This window comes from Cyprinus carpio, unplaced genomic scaffold (genome assembly GCF_018340385.1).
Source record: "Cyprinus carpio isolate SPL01 unplaced genomic scaffold, ASM1834038v1 S000006723, whole genome shotgun sequence".
Classification (NCBI taxonomy): Eukaryota; Metazoa; Chordata; class Actinopteri; order Cypriniformes; family Cyprinidae; genus Cyprinus; species Cyprinus carpio.
In genome coordinates, this window is record NW_024879328.1 from 78,116 (window position 1) to 96,425 (window position 18,310).

The 18,310-nt window shown below is 40.5% G+C and overlaps 1 protein-coding gene across 1 annotated transcript in view; it reads left to right on the forward strand.

Moving 5' to 3' along the window:
* Positions 1-267: 267 nt before the first annotated feature.
* LOC109109635 (carcinoembryonic antigen-related cell adhesion molecule 20-like) overlaps positions 268-18,310 on the forward strand; it is a 45,513-nt gene continuing 27,470 nt past the window's right edge. Inside the window, exons 1-6 of the mRNA XM_042755554.1 lie at positions 268-292; positions 696-971; positions 1,079-1,333; positions 1,615-1,747; positions 2,084-2,124; positions 2,323-2,345. Of these exons, the coding sequence (XP_042611488.1) occupies positions 268-292; positions 696-971; positions 1,079-1,333; positions 1,615-1,747; positions 2,084-2,124; positions 2,323-2,345 (753 nt within the window). The remainder of the gene's footprint in view (positions 293-695; positions 972-1,078; positions 1,334-1,614; positions 1,748-2,083; positions 2,125-2,322; positions 2,346-18,310) is intronic.

Sequence of the window (18,310 nt, forward strand, 5' to 3'; positions counted from 1 at the left end):
GACTGGAGGATTCTGGAACATACAGACTAACTGTAGTAACTATTGATGGAGACCAACTTACAGGAGAAACTTCACTACTGTTCGGTGAGTGTGTTGCTTAAACTTTAGTATTTAATATCAAAGCATTTGCTACATAGGCTTTTATTTGAAATGAATTTAATGCGTGGAAGGGGAAAAAGTGACATGAAGCAATTTAATATACTGTAAATTAAACACAGATGTGACAAGCAGAAGTACTAATGAGAGTATAATAATAATATTTTAGATATGCACAAGTCTGCTGTTATTTGCAGTGAGCTTTGTGGTTAATTGTTACTGAACCAGATTTGCACAGATGAGGGTTACTTAGGGCACTCTCATGTTTAAACTTTTAAAAATGTTATTACACGAAAATCATGTTGAAACTGTCTTGAAAATTTGAAGCTTTATCATTTATTTTGAAATAAATTTAAGACAACAGATTTTTGTTGTTTTACTCTTGTTTGAGACCCAGAATTTCAGTCTTCTATCAGCTATGAAAATCCTTTAAAAATGTAAATTACACGTTAAAAACTATGACGATATAAATAGACACTGAACATTAACATTCCTTTCATTGTTGATTGGCCTTCTGTACCACCCTTGACCACACTAACTGTGAAAATGTGAAAGACTAATTTTAAATCTGTTGTGTTTGTACTTTCTCACTCATACAGAAAATATAACTAATGTCAGCCTTATTGGTCCAGAAGAATCATTAATAGAGGGAGAATCATCTGCTAACATCAGCTCTGAGGGAACTGGCAGTATCCTCTCTGTGCAGTGGATGAAAAATAACAGTCCTCTGTCTACTAGCAACAGCATTATCTTCTCATCTGATAACAGATCAGTGTCCATCAGTCCAGTGCAGAGATCAGACAGTGGAGAATATCAATGTACATATAGAAACCCTGTTAGCTCTGAGACGGCAAAACTCAACCTGATCATCAACTGTGAGTGTTAAACATTCAAACATCAAGATGATTTGAGCTCAAACCTGATGAAATACAGACATTCTTCAGTGCTCAGTTTGTCAGTGAGTCTATTGTTTATGCTCTAGATGGACCAGAAGAGGTTTCTGTTAAGGGTGAGGATGTGGTGGATTTAGGGGTTCGTGTGTCACTCTCTTGTTCTGCCAATTCTGAACCTTCTGCCTCATTCAGCTGGAAGTTTAATGGAGCAGACACCAATGTGACCACAGACACATTCACCATAAACGAGACTGACTTCACACACAGTGGAGATTACATCTGCACAGCCTGGAATAATGTCACAAAGAGAAACGCCTCAAAAAAACATGCTTTACTAGTTAAAGGTAAGAATAGTTCAAACTAACCTGAAATGAGTTCCCAAGTTTTGATAATCAATACTTTGACCTTAATTTAGCACTTGTTCAAATGAACTTTTGTTTTTAAGAAGGAATATTAAAATATCTACTGTTTTGTCCATCTCTGCTTTATGTAATTGCCTTGTGTTGTTTTAAATTATTATTTTATTTTATTTTTTTATTTGTTTTAATACATTTTAAGTATATAACTGTTAGTATTGTGTGTAGTAAATGGCCTTGGTCTTTTGATTCTTGTATCTTTTCCATAGTAGGAGGAGGAGGAGGAGGAGGAGGAGGAGGAGGGCTGTCATCAGGGGCGATAGCTGGGATTGTTATTGGGGTTTTAGTGGCAGTTGCAGGCATTTGTGGTCTGATTGTCTATTTAACAAAAACTAATAAAATGTGAGTAATCTGGCAGATCATGGTGTATTTTGTGCACCTTTGATTTAACATATTATATACATCAATACATTTGTATACAAATCACATCTTCACCTTCCAACAGTTCTACATACATGTATGAACTTTATGATCTCATTCTTATGTGATTTTATTCCTATTTTTTTTTATCAAACTCAGTGTTTCTGAATTTCAGTGAATTTTCTTAACATTTGAATAGTGTTATTTCATACATGATAAAAGGACCACTGTAACTGTTATAAAGTTAATTTTTTTGTGAGACAAAAATGTGGTAAAGACAACTAATTGTAACAAAATGTCTTTGTGTTTATGCTGCAGCCCAAAGTTAAACCAACAACGAAAAGGACAAGCAAGTGGAGGTATGTTTGTTATTCATTCATAATGCCAGCATTAGTATGATTTGATTGGACAACACAACTGACATCACCAATTATATCTAGATTGCCCTTGATAATTACATTAAATAATAGATTTCAGATTAACTACTTATATTACAGATGATTCAGTATTCATTTCTTTCAGTATCAAATTCATTGAGTCTTTCTTTCCTTAAACAGCAGCACAAAGCAGACAGGAGACAGTGAGTAACCCCTTCAGTCTCTTCTGAAAGTAAAAAAAAAACTCATTCATTAATAAACTCTTTAATTACTTGCAGTTTATTTTTTTTACAGTAAACTCAAATGGACTTTAATCTTTCACGTGTCACTGCACAAAGACATGCTGATGATCACACATAAACTATACTTAAACTATGAATACTGACAAATATTCAGTCATGATGGGCATTAGCACTGTTTATAGTGGGCTTTCTGTTTAATCATTTGTTTATCAGCAACATATTTTACATTTAATTTAACCTCAAGTGACAACATCATTCTGTCTGATGTTTTGATTAAGAAAAAAAAAATTGTTGGACACAAACTATAAATAAATTATTGATTTGCAGAAGGCTAGAGGAGATGGAACGATTCCAGGGAAGATGAGTGAACATATATACGAGAATGACAAACATGAAAATGAGTATGAGAATATGTATGAAAATTTAAAACTTGAAGATTCAAGAAGGCCAAGGGCTCCTACTCCTCCTCAGGTGAGCAAGTCTAGAGCCAGTCCAGTTCACAAAATCATTCTAGAGCATCATGTGGTGGTGTTTCAGCTGCATCACAAAATAAGTGCTTAAATGCTTGTGTCAAAATGTAAACTGGTTCCCCCAGGTATTCTTTCTGTGAGCAGTTGCAGTAAAACAATAAGCAAAAGTCAGTGGTTGGTTTTATTTTTATTACATGCTTGTGTCACATCTCTATCAAATCCTCCTCCTTACTCAAAATATTTAATTTAACTTTTGATAGACACATCCCTGTGCGCATCAAATCCTCACTCCTGTGCAAAGGTGAGGAAGTGCAAACAAATTACATTGACACTGAAAAAACTACTGCACTGATATATCATCTGACATAATATAATTTTCTTTACAAACTTTGATGATCTATTCAGGCTAATGCAAAGTACCATCATTTTTTTGATTTAATTTTTTTATCACTTTTTTTTTTTTTTTTTTTTTTTTTTTTTTTTTACAATTCAACCCCAAAATACATACCACATCAACAATTACACAAATATATGAATTGCAAAATATAAAAAAATGTATATGACCTATTACTGCAAGGAATATATTATAAACTGTTAACATTCTACATTTTTTGCCTCAATGGGCCAAATTTTTTAACTGTTTGTTCTATGTGCCTCAACTAATGCCTTTTAATTTAAAAACTGTATTCCTCATGTACTGGACAAAGTGTATTTTTTGGCGTTAGTTCTAACTATATTTAATTTTCAAATTATATAAACTGTCACAAATACAGAAGTATATTTCCATAACAGCGTAACAAGTAAAAGATTTAGGGTCAAATTTTAATTTACACAATTATCAATTCACATCTAAAAGATTAATATTTCTACACAATTTCACTGAGGAAACAGATAAAAATAGGGTAATAATAAAATACAGAATCATATTACATATTGATATGTAAATGATTATTTGCAGGCTCACGTACCCTACAAAAATCAACTATGCATGTTAATTTCCCTGATTCCACTCAATCATTACTAAATACATTCCCATTTTATAATATTTACTTTGTTATTTTCCCATTTTTCCCCAGTTTAATAATGTTAAACATTGAATCATATTTAGATAGGGACCAGTAACTAATAACAAAGATTAATTCCAAACTCACATATCAATACCAGATATACATTTTGCAGATAGTACTAATAACACAGAATCATATCTGCAGATCTGATATTGTAATGATTATTTGCAGGCTCACGTAGAATCTACACACACAGAACTCAGTAGAAACCAGATTTAACACCAGTTCATTTTTTGTCTTGTGTTTTTTACATTTAAATATGAATTATATTTATATTTATTTATAATGCGTAAATTACTCAGGCTTAGCTATACTATTGACCCCATGCATGAAACAGTTCCTCATTCTTTTTTACCTGCACTGGGCCAATAAAAGAAGCTAAAACTGATAGTGGGTAATGAAAAACAAAGGCCACATTCATGAATAAAATCACTTTTAGACCTAAACACAACTTCACTCAGACAAAAGACATAAGGGAGGGACATTTTATTCTGGTCATCAGGGGCGGACTGAGACACAATTTCAGACTCATCTAGGTCATCCTATACACACAGCAAATTCTGAAACCACAGACAACGAGTATAGCCCTACTTGTTTTTATTATAGCCTGTGATAATTAATACACACAAACACCTAAAAATTAAACATTTACCTTTAAAAAGAAGGTCATCCAGTCTACTATTATCGCTTGGATTACAGCGTCACTTATACTTACAGATATAGCGCTTATATTATTGCACTGATTGGCTAATAACTGTGATTAGACAGACCCTGGGTCCCAAGGTTCATACTATCCATATTTTATTAGGCTATAAATTTGTTTCAGCTCCCCCTTAAATCTCTTGTCTTTAGATCACCTCTCAGAAGAAAAGAAAAAAAAAAGCCATTTGCAATCCATAAAAAGCACCTGCCACATTTAAGTCAAGTATGTTAAGATGTCAAGTAGTGCACACAGTAGAAAGCAGATTTAACACCTGTTCTTTATAGAATTCCCACCATCTGTGTTAATTTATTCAGTATTTTGGCTTGATTATGCTTTGTTATGAATAAGAGTATAGTTCGGTCTTGTCTGCTGAACATACTTGAGCATGATTAAATTAATTCTATGGATTTTCTCCTAACACAAGTACAGAAAATACAAGTTTACAGTATTTCAGTTTCAAATTTCATTTTGATCTCTTCTGCAAATGTCTTTATGTCAAATGATGTTTTACATTTACAAACATTAGAAGACACATCCTCATTCTTTCTTCCTTGTACTGGACAAATAAAATAAGTGATAGTGGTTTATGAAACACAGGTTACGTTCATGACTAAATTCACCTTTAGATCTGAGCTCAGTGTTACTAATGGAAATTAAATAAATGGCATTTTTTTCTTCTGTTTGTAAATAATGAGTTTTATTAATCAATTTTTTTTTTGTGTCCATTATTTATATAGAAGTTATATTATCTGTGTCATGGAACTGTGTCGATAAACATGAAGACGAGATGAAGACAAGCAGTCTTTAATAAATCCACAGATAGGTAAATCTGGCGATACACATAACATTGACGAGACCCGACAACCTCAAACTGAACAGACAGGAACTTAAAAACACAGATCTAATGAGGATAATATCAAGGCACACCTGAACATAATAACATAGTCAAATAAATAACCATGACTACCACTAAAAAAGGCGGGAACGGTGAAAACACAAACAAAGTCCATGTTGTTGTGACGATCTGATTGTCTAATTATATCGTTCATGATCTTTCCCAAAAAGGTGATATAACTACTGTTCTCTTATTTATAATATATGCATGCCATTTCTTTTATATGTAAAAGTTAAAACGGTTAAAGTTAAAAATGGTGTCATAACACACAAATGAAAAAATTATTTTCAAAACAAATGTACTGAGTTAAACTTTAACATCACAAACATTGCTGTAATCAGCTGAGGTTCTCAATATAAAATCTATCAAGTCTGTTATATTTGAAGGATCCTTAGATCCTAACGTGCAAATTGTGTGTTGTGTTTTTGTTTTCATGTTTTTTAATTAATTTATAATAATTTATTAATATAATCATTAGTCATTCATAGTTCACTAATTCATAGAGTTATTATTTTTTATCATTTATCATTATATTAAGTATTTTTATTGTTTATTTATTACATTTCTGTTTATTATATTTCTTGTTAATTTTTCCTTCCTTTGTATTTCCATTGTTGTTCAATCTCATGCTTGTGGGGTTTAATGAACTGTTTTGTGTGTATGATAAGAGATAGTGTAACCGCACTGGGTAGTACATTAACGTTAGCTGAAATGATATAATTAATATTAATAATTAATAATTAATCATGAATATATCTCATGTGACAGTTACATTAAAATTATTGAAGATGAAAAATAGGTCAATTGTATATATCAATAACTCATTACAAGGCACTGTAATTTACTCATTAATATGTCAATATTCCATTCTTCATATCAATTAATGTTATATCTTTTACTGGGAATTAATGCAAATCAAACAGTGGTTTGTCCAGCAAACGGCCGTAAGATTAACTTATCAACTTTCAATAAAGTTATCACTTCTTATAATTCCAGGAAAAATAGTTTCTGGCCATGAAACCATTCTCCCGTCCTTATAAAATTTAGGTTACTGAAAAGTAGCAAATAAGCTTTGTAGCTAAGATCAAACATTTCATTGACTTCGTGATGTGAGCATTTTAGACAGAAGCAATCATGAATATATATTGGCTTTTAATAATTGAACTAATGATACATCAAACTACGATTCACACAGAGTAAATATGCGTATAACAATACAAAGAGTAAAAACACATACAAGACAAAAAAAATGGGTAACAGATGAGAGAGAGAGAGAGAGAGTGAAAGGGTGAGCGAGAGAAGGTGAGGGAGAAATAGGCGAGATCACAAAATGATCGCCCAGTATGACAAAATCACATACAGTAACCTTTTGAAAGACAACAAGGAATCAGATCACCTTGAAAAGGGAATAGACAACCTTCAACCAAATCTCTACAGAAAATAATACTTTCATGTGGGTATCTTTGTGCCTGCTAAAGACGAGCGTGTGTGTGTCATCTTTTGGAGCTGGGCGTGTTCTCTCGTGTCTTCCGGGGCGAGCAGACTCGCGCGAAGGTTCAACGAACGTGGAGTTACCAAAGAAATGATTCAGAGTTTGTCTCCCTCGTGTAGGGAGAGGCAAATATGAGAATAAAACTTAGTAAAGAAAAGAAAAACGGAGATGAAAGCTCCCTAAGGAAACAGACGTTCTCTCCGACGAAGTGCCGACGACGTGCTCTCTGTGTCAGTCTCTTATGGAGCGACTGGGTTCACGCCTCTGTTCGCCACAAACAACCAATGAACGTCCACAATCTGAAGCGGGAAAAAGTTCCTTTGTCTCTGGGGAGACACCCACTCGAGTGAGTTATGGTGTTGTCAGAATTCAGCAGTTATATTCCAACAAGATGGTAATTCCAGAATAATACATTTTACTGTAATTTCCTATGTATGAGTGGTTCAGTCAAAGCAAGACGGTTAAACAGATACCAAGAATGACAGGTAAAGGTAGGAGAATCATAAAGTTACATTCATATGCAGAATTACACACATTTAAAGTTTGATTAACACACAATAAAATTGCAGATACTCTAATTTGATATGGAAGACATCTAAGCACAAAAAGGAAATACAGTCAATACATTTAGAATACATTTACTTTCCTTTTTCCTTACAAGAATTCCTAGCGAGCTGGGCTTTTTTTCTGTTTCTCCCAGTTGGGTCATAAAGTTTTATGACCTGGTCAGGAATTTAAACCCAGCCATGCTGGCACCAGGCTGGTCATTCAGCTTGCAGAGAGTTTGATTTACCTGCATCAGTTCAGGGGCTAAAAGCTTTGGGTTTTAGCCAAGGGATGTGCATTGTTTTAGATTCAACAATCAATGATTCATTAATTCAGAACCAATAAATGAATGAACTGCTCATACGCTACAGTCCCCCTTTCCGTCGGATGAAGTCCCTGTGTGGACATCATCGGACGGCAATCATCACGATGGGCAGCTGACAGGTGAATCATGATGGTCGTGTAGCAGGTGGATCATAATGGCAGGTGGTTCCTGGAGCTGAGGATTCAGCTTGAGGAGGTTTGGTGTTGTCTATGACTTGGCACCCCCTTTCCGGGGATTCCATCGGAGACCTGTGGGGTTTGGTGTTGTATTGTCGGCAGCAGTCCAGGCTCGGACCGCAGATGACGGGTTCATAACGGGCCGTCAAGACAGTGCTTGGAGGGCTGTGTTGACGGGAGCAATGTCAATGTGTCGGGAGCCCCTTTCCTCAATCCAGAGTTCCAGTTCTGGATCTAAGGTGAAGTTGTAATTCTTGAAGGATGGGAGGTCCAGTGCTGTCTGGTACTCTTCATTCGGAAGATGGTATAAGGCCAGGTCGTCAAGGTGGAGGGTGGCACCTTTCGGTACTTGAATCCCCCTATTCGGGTTGGGCACATTGACACGGCTGGTTGTGTCATACTGGTCGTAAATGAGAGTAGCTATACGCACTGGAGTGTTGACGAGCCATCTGTCACCTACAATCTCTGCTTGCGTCTCTGTGACTTGTGTACGAGGCTTGGCTTTGGCAGGGCAGTGTGTGTCGCTGACCAGGGGTTGCAACCTGCAGATTCCTTCAGCGTTGTTTCTGAGGAAGGGTTTGCTAAGGCAGAGATAATGAATGTCTTTGGTCAAAAGTACACATGTGCAGGTTTGGGGCCAGGTACAGCTGTGTGTCGCTGTCGTGGTAGGCCACCACATCTGGAATGTGTGTCTTGGTGTGAGTGTTGCTTTTCCAAAACCTGACATTGACAATGTCTTTAAGTCTGTAGACTTGGCTTGACTCACTGATGGGTTGGTTCAGGAGCACATCCACTTCCCTCTGCTCGGGATTGACGTGCAGTAGGATGGCGCTACCCAGAGAGTAGGCCAGGTGTATTTGTAGCGGGTCAGCTGGCGTGGTGATGGCGGAAGCCAGCACAGTTAGCACAAGGCTTAAGGGTATCATGTACGTTGGGATTCTACCCGTGGTTAGGCTGTCACTGGAGGAGCTAACCTCCCACAGCATGTCTGTCATTAGCGCTGTAACCAGCTGAGTCTGGGCAAAGTCATTCTGGAAGACAGTAAACAGTGGTTTCATGGAGTTCACGGCCTGGTTCGCTGCATTGACATTGGACATACCAATGTTAAACAGAGTTCTGGTGGCAGCGGCAGCTCCGAGCAAAGCTCCCAGGAACCGTTTGGAGCGGTGGTTGTGTCCACCTAACTCCGCTTGTGTAACGGTCACTTTCTCACGTTGGCTGAACATGTGTTTGACATCGGCTTCAGCATGAGTGAGGGAGTTCTCTGTCCATCGGGCACCTGCCCAGCTGTATTGGGCTACGGTGCTGGGGTAGTATGCTCTGTAGTCGGTGATCAGGAGTCTCAGTTGTTCTCTCGGTGGCAGCTGTCCTCTGGTCGGCTGACAGCACAGCATGGCGAACCACAGCAGCATCCTGGTACAGACAACAGGGAGAGAGAGAGAGAAAGGGGAGGAAGAAACAAGCGAGGGTTGTCTTTGGTTGGATAGGGCAGTCTCTTTACTTCGTGGGTGGCGACTGGGTTTAGCTCGCCTTGGCCCATGTTTTGCCACATCTTGCTGCTAGCATGACGCTTGCTTCAGTGTCTCGTCAGTGGCTCTGGTGCTGCGTTGTGCAGCACATGATGCGTCATGGAAATCCCTTTTGCGCCGTGGCATTACAAGCCTTGGCATTGTGATGTCAGACGGTGCACAACCCACAGTGTTGTTCTGTGCAGGCAGCATGTGCTTTGTATCATGCAGTGGTCTGAGGCACTGGTTGTCAGTGAGTGTAGACAGCGTGCAAGGGTGGATGGAGGGGTTTGAGAGGTGGTTAAGCAAAGTCTTTATGGAGGTGTCAGAAACCCGCTTGTCTGCTATGTTGGTATTTGTAAACAGCAGAGCCAGCGTAAGCGGCTCTGAGGTAGGCAGTCTAGTTTGTAAAGTTCTTATGCTGTGTGTAATCACTTTAACCTTGAAAGTGGGTGGGTGGGTTGGGAGTGACCACAGCCTGTTGTTTAGTGCGCCAGTTTTGGCAAGGGTGTCAGTTTGATCATTTAAATCCTTGTCTAGACCTGGTAGCTTCGAGTGTCCTTTTACCTTCTTCCAGTACACAGTCATATTGTGTGTTTTTGTGATGTTATCACATTCCTGGAACAGGTGTTGGTGTTTGACTGGCTTGTTGTTTGCAGTTTTGAAACCATTCTGTTTCCAGCTCGGAAGATGGCACACGAAACTGAGTCTGGCATAGTTAGAGTCTGTACAGGTTTTGTTCAGAAAGATGTTGCATTCAGTTGGTGAGTTGGCGTAGCCAAACGGGCACCTGTTGAAGGTGAACTGTCGGTTGCCAAATGTGAATGCCAGCTTGTGTTGGTTTTCCGGGTGCACCGGAATGGTCCAGAATCCAGAGGCCACATCAAGTGTAGAGAAGATTGTGGCTTCTCTGATTCGGGGTATTTCTTGTTCTAGCTGGGTCATGGGCCATTGTGACAGTGGAACCTGTTGATTCAGTTTCCTGTAGTTAATGGTGGGTCGCCATTCGCCGTTAGGTTTGAGGACGGGCCAGATGGGAGCTGAGTAGGTGCTGTTGCATGGACGGATGACACCTTTCTCAAGCATAGATTCGATGATCTCCTGCACTGGTTCGTGTGAGGCGATGGGAATCTTGTACTATTTGACAAAAGTGCGAGGAGCATCAGGGTGCGTAGGGATGCGCACCATGTGGAGGTTGGTAAGACCACAGTCTAAAGAGTCTTTGGCACAGGATTCTTTGAATTTATAAAGAACTTGTCTGAGTCCTTGATGAACTGTATCGCTCTGAAGTGCATTAGCGTCTTGTAGAATTTGCTGCACTTGAGATTCAAAACCTGGGTAAGGCTCCTTCGTTGGTGTGTCATCAGTCGGTTTGGTATTGAGAGGTGTAGCAGGTTCATCAGTCTCACTGACGCTCTGGTGGGAGACTGTGTATACTGCGAGGTGTTGGTCCTCGGTCAGCTCCGTTCTGCACACCTGGTCTTTGGTCACTGACATGACAGATGTGATGGCGATGAATTTGAAGGGTGCAGTGAACAATGTGTTGTCTGTACTCCCTTCGGGTATCAGTGCAGGTGGAATGGGCCCAATGACAGGTAGTACAAGTTCAAAGTCATGAAAGTCATGGCTCACTAGCCATCCCAGCCGGTAGGCCTTGGGAATGTTGATGTCAGTTGCCATGCAGTTGTTGAACAGGATGTAAACTACACGAAAATTAAGGCTTTAAGTGTGAGTCCGAGTTCCACACATTCAGGTGAGGGTTGGAAGAAACCCAGCGTGTGGTTAAAGGTTCGACCACATCGCATGTTGAGCCGAACAGCGACCCCTTTGGTGTAAGTTGGTATCACCATACCCTGTTCGTTGACTAAGGTGCAGAGGAGCGAACTTGAGCCCTGGTTTGTTGTTGAGGTTGTGTACCCATGGCTGGCTGCTGAGCTCTGTGACCTGGCAGTCTGGCTCTGTGGGAGTTCCCGTGACCTCTGTGACCTGGCAGTCTGTCACCGGCGACCTGTGTGGCTGGAGGGGAAGAGTTTCTCGCACTTGAGCCCAGACTTTTAGCTGTTTGAAGTCCAGTAAAGGTTCAAAGCGATCTAGCAGGTCTTTGCCGATGAGGAGTGGGTTAGTGTCCATTGGTGAAATGTACACGGGGTGGACTATACTCATAGGACCAATCGTCAGGTGAATGGAAGCTACCTGGTCAAACCGGATGTCATTCTGGCTGTATGACTGTACATTCAGTTCACAAGTTTGAGGTGTAAGAGTTCGATCTTGTCTCTTAGCTTCAAATTGGAATTTTTTTGAAAAGTTGAGATGAGATCACCGTAAGGTCTGATCCTGTGTCAATCAGGGCTTCCACACTCACTCCTTTTCCTAACGTGATGTTCAGGTGGAGTTTTCGGCCCACCCCTTTTTCGACGAGTTTGCCCAGGAATGTTGGCATCGGGGCAGGTGTGACGATCGATGGGTGGTTAGGACCGGTCTCGTGTAGCTCGCTGCGGAGGTAGGTAGCCAAAACAGCATCTTTCTGGTACCTTGGGATTGTGGTACCTGGTGTGAGGAACTGTGCTGTCTCGTTCAGGGTGTGCAGCTGTCAGCTGTGGAGCTTGGGTGATGCTGTCACCTTGTGATGTGACAGTTAGCTCTGGTGGTCTGTGGATGACAAGCAGTGTTCGGGGTGCTTGGCTCAGTCAGATGGCAGTTAGACAGGGTGTTGGTTTCCGTTCTTATGCTTAGACATAAGATGTCTGGTTTGTCTTTCTTGTCTTCCTTGCGAGTTTTCATGTAAAGAAGCTCTTTCAGCACCCTCAGGATCTCTGCTGTCTCAGACGTGGCTGCCCTGTGTTTTTCTGATGTGGGCTCAGGATTGAGCTTACCAATGTCGTGTCGAGAGTGGTTCCACTGCTGGCTGTTGGGGCTTTGTGTCCTGGACGGTGGGGATCGGCTCTTTTTGGGTCGCTGGTCCCAGAATCTTTCATAGCGCCTGCTCTGGTGCTTTGGACGAGGACCACCACGATTGTGTGGCCCTCTGCTGGCTTGGAACGGTGGTGTTGGGGGGCACCTTCTAAGGTCAACTCCGAGCAGTGCTCAGAGACAGAGTAGATTGTGGGGTTTTTCACAGTCTTTTCAGAAATAGTCTTTTGCTTGGTGTAAGCTTTGTGGGCTAAGTCCCGTAACTCTTGTGTAGACATGCTACGCGGACACGCTGAGACTCTGAACTGAAAACTCCAACTGCCATTTAGGTTTCGGAGGAACAGAGTTTTAAATTTGACATCCTGTTCCATACCTGGTTCGTTGCATGCTCCGAAGTAGGCTTTCCGTAGTTGACTGTAGAAAGTCTGTGGGTTTTCAAGTCGGCCCTGTTTGAGGTCCATAGCATTAAGGAGCCCATGGTCTGAGTCTGGATCAGAGAATTCAAGAATCAAAGCTATAGTCTTTATCAAAGAATAGTCCGCTTTGACAGTCTCTGGTTGACGATCCAGAATCCTATGCACATCACGGCTGGACATGATTCTTAACAGGTACACTTTTTCCAAAGCTGTCACGTTGGCGACAGTTTGTAAGTGAAAGTCAATGTCTTGTAAATAAGTGTGAACGTCATGACCTCCTGCAGGATCTGGATTGAACGTAGGGATGTTTTTGGCTAGCTTGTCAAGTTCTCGGGGAGCCGTGCAGAGTTTAGTGGCATGCGTTCTCTGGAAGGGCTCTTCCCCCTCCGTTGCTGACAGGTGTTCTTGGAAGCTGGCTGGTGATGTCTTGAGCCGTGGGCTTACGCCACCCCTTTTCAGCTCTGGGTTCTTGGCTGAAAGGGTTGGAGTGGCGGGGCGGGAGAAACTCTATGGTGTGTGTTTCTCCGTTCCAGCCACTCTGTAATCTGTAAGAATGTTTCAGTTCTGCGTGAACAGTGTCAAGTTCATCTTGGAGCTCATCTCTCTGCAGAGTAAGCTCGTCGATTTTAGCTCAGGCCGCTTGCAAGTGTTTTTCGCAGGCCCTGGCTTTAGCGTCTCTTTCTTTCAGTTCAGTCTTTGCTCTCTCTAGGAAAGCGTCACATTGCTGGAGTTTTTCGTTGAGTTCCTTTCGGGCTTCTCTCTCCAACTGTTCTCTTTGGTCTGTGTCGAGGTGAAGATCTTGAAGGGCATTTTGAAGTCTTTCTGCTTCTTTCTGTAGCTCTGGATCTGTGGCGTCCTCTTTCTCACGCTGGTTCTGGGTCTCAAGGAGGAGCTGATCAAGGCGACTCTGGGTTCGGGCCTGGTCCTTCCAGGCCTCCTCCGCTTGAAGCTTGTTGCTGCTTGCTGTTCCAGGTCGATGTTGCTCCATTCACTGAGCCGTACCTGGGTGATGAGAATGTGAACTAGGCTTCCGAGGATCCTGGCGAGTTCTTTGTAGTTGTAGCTTTGGGTTGGATCATGTGCCATCAGTTCGTCTAGCTCGGTGTCGAGTTGCTCTTGGTTTAGGTGCTGCAGGTTACTGGCGTCCTTGGGCAGGAAGGGGGTCGTCATTGCTTTCAACCATGTCCAGAGGTTGCCCCCGTGGACTGCTGGACTGGATGAACGGAACATCCTGGCTCACTGTAGGTGAGAGAAACACAGCATACACACAAAGAGACCAATGCAAGTTCGTTCTACGGTTAACGAGCTATACTCATACGGGCTATGCCGTTTATGAGAATTTTGGGGCTGACTGATGCAAACAGTCAGACAGTTCATGTAGCCAATTAACTTGGGTCAACGAAGGACCTGAAAAGGAGATTTGACAGGCAGTAGCCTAGCGGGTCACGTGATGACACCGGCTGCTGGTTGTCACTCTACTATTTAGCTTCCTTGGTGGCTCTCATAGGTTACTGTCTCTATGTGAAATGAAAGAAACAAATCACATCAGAACAAAGGACAGAAAAGATCAAAGTGAAACAAAACACTTGAAATGAGATAAAACAATAGTAACACGATATGTGTTAGAGAGAATAAGGAGGCCTAAGCCTACTGCTAGGTTTTAAGATGGGGCCAACAGGTGAGTGGGGCTATCGGGGTAGGAAACCTAGGAAGATGGTGTGGCTTGGAGAAGAGATGGGCCAAACACTTAAAATATATACGGGGGAATTATCTAATATTCTGTGGCTTATAATAAGTGGATGGGTTTTTATCACATTTGGTTCACCTAGGTGAATTGATGTCGCTCAGGTGGAAACCAGCGGCGCGGTCAGCCTCCCTGGTGCTCCCAAACACTCAACCGCAGTGTCCTCGGCTGTTAATTAATAAACAAATAAACTGATCCCATCCTATCTCGTTGCCACCGAAGTTTTCTCAGTCCTCCAGAAGTGTTCACGGCCGTGGGAAGAAAAGGAACAACAGACACAAAATCTGAGTATACCTTCACTTCAAATCTTTATTGTCTTACACTGGGTATATATAAGGATAAAATAAGGGTGGTACAGCCCTTTCAGCCAATAGGATATAGAATACATATGTGTTGAGTATGAGCCAAAACAACAAGTTATATAAGTCATACATATGTTCAGGAACTACTGGACATATAAGGAATAATACTGGCAGTGGGACTCTTCAACTTTCAGTAAAGGACAACCTAAACCCAGTAACCTGGGCCCACAGAGGTCCCCCACCATTCTTTACCGATTGAACTCTATGCATCAACTGTGCATGCGTGTATACATTGAGGTAAAGAGATTTAGGAATAGAAAAGAGAGAGAGAGCACACAGATGGGAGGAGGGAAAAAACCAAGGGGAAAGAAAGGGAGGGTAGGAGCAAGGCAGCAGATGAGATCACTCACATAATAGAAAACATCTGGAAAGGAGTGTACTTTTTCTAACATCGGCCCTCCGTTACTCTGTATTGCGTTGTGCCCTCTCAAACAGCTTGTGACTTTTAACACAACCTGGCAACGCCAAGATGTCAACCGCCAGACCGCACTGCGAAATTGGGCTGTTCCCTAGAACCCTCTCGAAAGAGTAGCCCCTTTTTAGGCCCCGGTTTAGGTACTGGTCCCAGAAATTGCCTTGTTTGTGTCAGCTGGACTGATTGACTACCTTTGGAGTGCCAAATTGCTGATGTCTCCACTGTGCGCCGCAACGATGGACAGAGATAAAAGAAACCGAGATTCACACAGCCAGTGTCAGTAACGCTGGTCGGGCAACCTTGCTCACTGGAAACCTGAGATGACTGTCCAATCACCAAGGGAGTTCTACAATCAAATACACAAAGGATGAACAAAGGGAAACTTAAGGTGGTTTAGGTATTGTTTGTTTGGAATCCTTTGAGTAAATATATATATGTAGAAATGAGAGGTAACAGCTTTACCTAATAATGAGAAAACAAAAAGGGAATTATGATAGTGATGGTAATTATCAAAATAACCTAACTCAAAAGAGAGAAGAAAAAGAATAAAAATCAAAATAGAAAGAGACAGGATGAAACATGGGAGAAGAAGCAGGCCCCAGTAGTTCTGTGCTTCACCTGGTGAACAGAAAACTTAATTCAAATTAAAAATTCAAAACTGGTTTAAATTGAAATTTAAAATAAGCTAGAAGAGAGCTGAAAGCTATGAACCGACTTAACAGGAGACGGCCACTAGATGGCTCACCTCCTTCTAAGTGGGTCAATCAGTGGTTAACCTGAGACACTTAATTTACACTATTAAACAATTAAATTTTAATTCAAATCATATTTGAACCAAACTCAAAGTAAGTGTGAACAGTCAAAGGCAGGAAAATTTGTCTAACATAAAATAATATTCGCACGAGCAAAGCTGTAAATGCAAATAATTATTGAGAATTTAGACCGGCTAATTCAACAACCACAGGGAGATAGAAATTAGCAGTAAGAGAGCATTATTTGAAACGGGCACGAGATGGCGTAATTGCACTCATGCAGGCTGAAGTCAGAAGGCGAGGCGTAATTTGAGACTTCTAAACACTTAAAGGACGCCCTCTGGTGTTTAGTCAGCGGAATTACAGCCGACTTCAATGTGATTTAGAATCTGAGCGTTTGTCAGCGCTGATTCTCCAACAGACAAAGGTTTGTAGGACCTTTAAGGTGCTATACTGCACAAAAGCGTGAGGCAGGATTTCTTCGCTGCAAAAACACGCAAATGTAAACAACAGGAATTGTCCGTCTGTTGCACTCCCATACACATTTATCAAAATAGCACTTATGATTTAAATGTTTTAGGTTTAAAATTGGGTAGCTAAGCCAATTTTTCCACCAGGAGTTTTATCGTTTATTTTTGAATATCATTGTGGTTAACCACGAATTCAATAACGATATGTAATTACAAGGCCTTTTTACTACTGAATCAGAGGAACATCGCTCTGATCAGATTTACGTCTCATCCTAAAAAAGAGATTTCTTCGTCTTTAATAGGCGGTTTACTAATATTAAAATGTTCTCACTGCAGAGAGATCTTGGTCTTCTCTTAACAGGACATTTAACATTATACTGAAGTGTACTTTCAGCAAAATAACAGTGACTATACTGTTAGGTACTTCTAGAAACTGTTAATGTGCTGACTGATCAGCTTATTGCCTCAGTCAGTTAGGAGTGAGTTCGCGTCTTGCGACTTATCTCACAATCTCATAATTTCATAGCGCGCGTGCAGAAATTATTAATAACCATATAAACAGATTGAAACTGAATTGCTCATAAAACGAAGTTTGAAATGCCCGAGTTCCTCCACCAAAACACTGTAACCGCACTGGGTAGTACATTAATGTTGTGTATCAGATGTTGTTTGTGGATTTTTGTTAGATAATATGGTATATGTTTGGTATTTGTATATTTATTTAGTGTGACAGTTACATTAAAATTATTGAAGATGAAAAATAGGTCTATTGTTAATATCAATAACTCATTACAAGGCACTGTAATTTACTCATTAATATGTCAATATTCCATTCTTCATATCAATTAACGTGATATCTTTTACTGGGAGTTAATGCAAATCAAACAGTGGTTTGTCCAGCAAACGGCCGTAAGATTAATTTATCAACTTTCAATAAAGTTATCACTTCTTATAATTCCAGGAAAAATAGTTTCTGGCCATGAAACCATTCTCCCGTCCTTATAAAATTTTGGTTACTGAAAAGTAACAAATAAGCTTTGTAGCTAAGATCAAACATTTCATTGACTTTGTGATGTGAGCATTTTAGACAGAAGCAATCATGAAAAAATATTGGCTTTTAATAATTGAACTAATAATACATCAAACTACGATTCACACAGAGTAAATATGCGTATAACAATACAAACAGTAAAAACACATACAAGACAAAAAAAAACGGATAACAGATGAGAGAGAGAGAGAGAGAGAGTGAAAGGGTGAGCGAGAGAAGGTGAGAGAGAAATAGGCGAGATCACAAAATGATCGCCCAGTATGGCAAAATCACATACAGTAACCTTTTGAAAGACAACAAGGAATCAGATCACCTTGAAAAGGGATTAGACAACCTTAAGCAGCGTTTAAATCTCTATAGAAAATAATACTTGCATGTGGGTATCTTTGTGCCTGCTAAAGATGAGCGTGCGTGTGTCGTTCTTTTGGAGCTGGGCGTGTTCTCTCGTGTCTTCCGGGGCGAGCAGACTCACGCAAAGTTTCAAAGGTTCAACGAATGTGAAGTTACCAAAGAAATGATTCAGAGTTCATCTCCCTCGGTGTAGGGAGAGGCGAATATGAGAATAAAACCTTAGTAAAGAAAAGAAAAGAAAAACGGAGATGAAAGCTCCCTAAGGAGCCATCG